The sequence below is a fragment of the Perognathus longimembris genome, chromosome 13 (assembly GCF_023159225.1).
Source record: "Perognathus longimembris pacificus isolate PPM17 chromosome 13, ASM2315922v1, whole genome shotgun sequence".
Lineage (NCBI taxonomy): Eukaryota > Metazoa > Chordata > Mammalia > Rodentia > Heteromyidae > Perognathus > Perognathus longimembris.
Window position 1 is genome coordinate 13,855,682 of NC_063173.1, and position 6,000 is coordinate 13,861,681.

The following is a 6,000-nucleotide window of genomic DNA, read 5'->3' on the forward strand; positions in this document are numbered from 1 at the left end:
AGATTGGAAGTACTCTTCTCCCATGCATTATTAATTCACTATAATAAAAAGCAGGACACAAAGCCAGGTTGTGTACAGTTCTTTTGTAGGAGAAGATTCTATATACCACTATAAACTGGACAGTCTTCTTAGTGTGCTGATCCGCTATGAACTTTGGAGGCCTCTGTTCTATTTCACTCTCAGATAAGAAAGCTCTGTGCTTCTTCTTGTACATCTGAGTACAGGCAACTAGGACTTTCCAAGCAACATAACAGAGCATTTGCTCCTAAGTGTTTCAGGTTTCTTATAATGAAAGAGATTCATGAAGTAGGCAGGTACCTTTTCAGTTACTGTTACCTTAATCTCAAGCAACTACCCAAGAATCACTGCTAAGGAATCACCCTTGGTAAAGAACATGGGGCCTCGTGGGACAGCAGTCAATGAACACGAATGTCAGAAACCAAGTCTGTTTTGTCATACTGCCTACCTCTATTTTTCATATTTCATTTTTGTTTGTATTTGCAGCAACATATGTTTTATTCTTCTCTTTCATTATACATAGAAGACTAGCTTATCAAATGTATTTGAGAACTTAGAGGGAGTAAATTATCCATTAGGTGATTATTTTTAATTCAACAATTTGATTTCTACATATATATTTTTTTTTTTTTGCTCCAGTCCTGGGGCTTGATCTCAGAGCCTAGACTCTGTCCTTGAGCATTTTTTTCTCAAAACTAGACATCTACTACTTGAAGTACAGTTCTATCTACTTCTGGCTTTTTGCTGGTTAATTAAAGGTAAGAGTTCCTTAGACTTTTCTTCCTGGGCTGGTTTTGAACTGTGATCCTCCGACCTCAGCTTCCTGAGTAGATAGGATTTCAGAGGTGAGCCACTAGTACCTGGCTACATGTACAAATTTCACATCAACTGATAACACTTAGACATTTGATATTTCACTGCAATTTGTTTATGACTCCAACACTCTTCCAGTGTCGAGTGTAATCCTCTAAGATTTCCTATAAATTTCTACAGTCTGGTACCACTTAGCCAAAGTACTGACGTGTGCAAGTGTAGGGAAAAACAAGTTGTAATTAAGAGAAATACAAAAGGCAGAAGTGAAAATCACTCCATTTTTATATTATATCATTTACAGAAAGCTATGTAGCTCCAGGAAATTCTTCCTGAGGTGCTTTTCTGCCTTTGTTCCTTGTCAGAAAAGATTCTAATCATTACTTAACCCCACTTCTAAAAAATATAATTGAGGATATTTTGAGTGGGAGTAATAACTCTTCAGTATAGCATTTTTCTTTCCAGGTTTGCTTTTCCAATATTTGCTTGTAAAGATCATCACTGCTCATTCTTTCATTCATTCACTCAAAAATGTTTACTGAAATAATATGTAGTATGAAAAGTGAGGACTCATGACTATGTGATTTACCCATTACAGCTTATGAGAAACATCTATCTGAGGAGCTATGACACAAGTAGGATATTTCTGCATCTGCCAGGAATTGTTCCTGTCTACACACTCCTGTGTTCTTTCTCTATGTTCTTCACTTTTTGATTAATATATATTAATTGTATAATAGTAATGTGTGATCTTTCCAAATCCAGTGAGTACTAATCAGATTTCATATCAAAACTTTAGTAACAATGGTTCTAAATTCGGGTTTCTTTCTTTCTCTTTTCCTTATCTTTAAGTACTTGTACTCAGTGCTTTCAACTCAACATGTTAGTGAGTGAACACATCTCAATAAATGTCACCCCTTTCATCATTCTATTGGTCCCCGCCCCCTTGATTCCACCTTGGAGCCATGGCATGTAAAACTTGGCTGTTTGGAATGGCTATAGTGTATCTTAAATGCTCTGGGTGAGAGGAAAACAAGGCTGAGAACCACAAGGCTACCTAAGCATCTAAGGCAAAGACAAGTTGGGAGAAATCAGCTTCCTACATGGCAATTTGCATCTTCTTTCTTTTCTTCCTTCCTTCCTTCCTTCCTTCCTTCCTTCCTTCCTTCCTTCCTTTTTCTCTTTGTTTCTTTCTTTCTTTGTTTCTTTCTTTCCTTCTTTCTTTCTTTCTTTCTTTCTTCTTCCTTTCCTCTTTCTTCTTCCTTTCTTTTTCTTTTGTTTTAGGTTGATCATGTCGGCCGGGGCACTGTCCCTGAGTTCTCTTGATCAAAGCTAATGTTCTACCAATTTGAGCCACAGTTTCATTTCCAATTTTCATGGTTAATTGGAAATAAGAGTCTCATGTGCTTTCCTGACCAGGTTGGCTTTAAACCACAATCCTCAGATCTCAGCCTCCTGAGTAGCTAGGATTACAGGCATGAACCACTAGTGCTATGCGCTATTTGCATTTTCAAGGTGAAAAATAGTCTATTAACCATTATAGACCAGAATCTTTGTTAGTATCCTTCACAGCTAAGCCCAGTATATTCAGACATATTCTTTTATAAATGTTAAATATGTCAGAATCTGAAATTTGGTTAATATTTTTTCTATACCACATATAACACCATGAAAAAAAGCTAATGTGTGATTTTATGAAAAAAATTAAAATAACAAAAATCTCCTTGAGATTAAGATTGAATAATTTTGTAAACAATTTTTCACAGTATAGACTAGAAAAGAAAAATAAGTCTAAAACTTAAGCAAAGATATCAATCATTACATAACTGGCTTACAGACATAAGATTAGAAGTACTTCATATGTCAATTATTCAATGAAGAATGGACATTAATAATCAACCTCCACAGGAAATAGAGTTCAAAATTTAACCATTGTAACAGCAATACTTACAAGACAATATTTTGGAAATAAATAATATTTCGGAGGGGGGAAATTAGGGAGGAGAGAAGGTAGGAGAAAAATGAGTGAGGAGGTAACAAGTTTGACAAGAAATGTACACACTACTTTATGTATGTAATTGTAACCCCTCTGAACAACAAAGAGAAAGAAACATCAATCAAAAAATGGTTACAAAAAACCCTCTGTACTTCACTTTGACAATGAAGAAGAAAAAAAATTTTTAAAAAGAAAATGATTACAAAAATACATTCAATATCTTTGTGACAGTAAGGGAAAATATTTATTAAAACAACTCAGATAAGTGTGAATTGTTCAACTTGCCTCTATTTTTAACAACAAGATTTATTTACAAAATGATTGATGAATTTAAACTGTCAGCTTTCAGTCCATATAAAAATAGTATGAGCAGATTCAATTTTTTTTTTAATTTACAGCCTGTAGCTAGGCTGAATTATGTAACAAATTCCAGACACCAAACAGTATATCCATACACAGAAGGAGAGCTAAAGGCTCCAACATACCAGCTTGGAACACACAAACACCAACAATAACAAAACTCAAAAAAGAATCTGGCATTTCAGAAAATGTTCTTCAGTGATCAGAACTTAGGTTTCAATAATATCTTGTGTATCCTTCTTCGGATCTCCTTCGTCTTGATGGAGTAGATTATTGGGTTGAGCATGGGAGGCACAAAGAGATAGACCAGGGACATGAGCTTGTGTACATACTCAGGGGCCTGCTTTGCAAATCGATGGACCATGGACACACTGAGCATGGGCACATAGAAGATGAGCACAGCGCAGATGTGGGACACACACGTGTTGAGTGTCTTCAGCCTCTCCTCCCGGGAGGCGATGGCCAGCACAGAGCGCAGGATGAGCACATAGGAGAGGAGGATGAGCACTGAATCCACCCCGAAGGCCGAGATGACAATGAACAGGCCATACATGCTGTTGATAGTGGTATCGGCACAGGGCAGGCGGATCAGGTCCGGGTGCAGGCAGTAGGAATGGGTCAGCACGTTGGCCTTGCAGAAGGGCAGCCTCTTCAGAAGAAAGGAAAGTGGGAAGACCATGCAGAAACTGCGGACTATGATGGATATGCCCATGTGGGCTACACGGGCATCCGTGAGCAATGAAGAATAGCGCAAGGGACTACAGATAGCCACATAGCGGTCAAAACTCATAGCCAACAAGATCCCAGACTCCATCCAAGAGAAAAAGTGGATGAAAAACATCTGGGCAAAGCAAGCATCGAAAGCAATCTCTGTAGCATGAAAACAAACAGAAGCCAGTACAGTGGGCAATGTGGAAAGAGACACCCCGAGGTCATTGACAGATAGAAGAGACAGGAAGTAGTACATTGGTTGATGTAAACTCTGCTCCTCCTTTATGATAAAGAGAATGAGGGTGTTGCCCAGGATAGAGATAGCATAAAGCAGGAGGAGGAAGGCAGCCAGCCAGTGCTCCAGGTTTTCCATCTCTGGAAAGCCTGTTAATGTGAAGCTGGTGGTACTGGAGATGTTAGTCCTAAAGCTTCTCATGAGGGTCTCTGAATGGCTTTTAGAGAAATAAAAACAGAGTGAGGTCAGATAGTGGGAGTCAAGGTCTTGCTGTACAACTGACAATGATTTCTGGCTACCAATTCCAAAGACCCTAGAAAGACCAAGAAAAAGAAAGTTATATTTCAGACTACATGCCATACCTGGCCATATCTCCACATCTGTCATAAACTCCAACACTTGCCTCAAAGAAAGTCTTTCTTTGACTCCTTTTTTGGACCTTATTCTTCCATGGTTGTATTGCTTCTAAAGGTGTAAATCATTTGATAAGGATGGAAAACTGTTTCCTCATTCTACAGCATCCCAACCACCCCCTTCTTCAATAAGTGAGGTAAAATCCTCCTCAATGAATTAATTCCTACCCATTTATTGTCTTCTATGCATCTGCTGACACTTTTTGACTATACTCTAAGTGGTGTCTCCTTCTTTACTTTTACACAAATATCATTCCAATCCCTCATCTTCTCTTTGTTGCTTGAACCCCTCATTTATTCTCTAGGGGCTTGCATTTTTCTGCTTCCTCAGTATTGTTTATTTTTCTTAGTATGATCACGTGGAAGTTCTTTTTTTCTTTTCTGTAGATCTAAGATTCTTAAAATCTAAGTGTACATCATATTCACTTGGGAAACTTTTAAATTAGCTTTGCTCAAGCCATATTATGGCAATGAAATCTGAAACTGCAGATAAAACTAAGGAAATCAGCATTTGTCAGTGTTTTTTTTTTCAATCTCCCAGGTAATTCCAATAAGCAGCTAAGTTTGGGAATTGCAGGCTCATAATAATGGAGCCCACAATCAAATATGTCCAACCCTGAATAAACTCTTCCTCATGGAATATTAAATCTAGGTGCTAAAGCAATGAAAACAATGTGAAGTAATATCAAGCAAATCATTCTTTCATGCCCTTCACTTACTTCTCTGTCCACTTTTACAACTAAGATTTTCCAAGTTATTTTCCATTCATGATATTCTACCAATTTCTCCTCTGTACGTCAAATTTATGCAGCAAATGTGTCTCTAGGTCAGACTTCTATCAGTGTCCAATCATTTAAATGATCTATTATAAAATAGAATATCAAATGTGATATAAGCAATGGTGTTACCATTTTGTATATCACTACACTTCACAATGTTCATCATTTCATTAAATTCCTTCTCCGTCAATCAAAACGCTCATGTGAGAACAAAAAGAAGATGCCCTTAACTCTCTTCTACTCATAGATCTAATTAAGTATTATCAGTTGTTGGATAGATACTTAAGGCTAACTTTTCTTCTCTACCTCGCTTCCAAAGGCTGACCACCTCTCATCCTCTGTGACCAGGATGCAGGTAGAATCTTCCTTGCTGATCACTGACTGGCTCAGTCATTCCTCTCTAATCCAGTCTGCATAAAGGAGCCACACTGTTTGCAAACAATTTAAGTACAGTGACACTCCACTCTTACTAAAACATCTGCCGATTCATATCTTTGCTTTTGAAAGAAAAAAAAAACCAATTCAATGAAGAATACAAAATGAATACAAATACAAAGGATCATGCAATCAGGTCTGTCCATACCAGACTCCGTAGCTGTAGAGTATTTAAGGATGGAAGTGAGTGCAAAGGAAAACTAACATCTGTAACCTTAAATCACAGGCAGCCTCTTACTTACA

At 37.5% G+C, this 6,000-nt stretch overlaps 1 protein-coding gene across 1 annotated transcript; it reads right to left on the reverse strand.

Annotated features, from left to right (window-relative positions):
- Window positions 1-3,386: 3,386 nt before the first annotated feature.
- On the reverse strand, window positions 3,387-4,331 carry LOC125361768 (olfactory receptor 51I2-like). Its single transcript, XM_048360367.1, has one exon. It carries the CDS (start codon window positions 4,329-4,331, stop codon window positions 3,387-3,389), a length of 945 nt encoding a protein of 314 aa, XP_048216324.1.
- Between the last annotated feature and the right edge of the window lie 1,669 nt (window positions 4,332-6,000).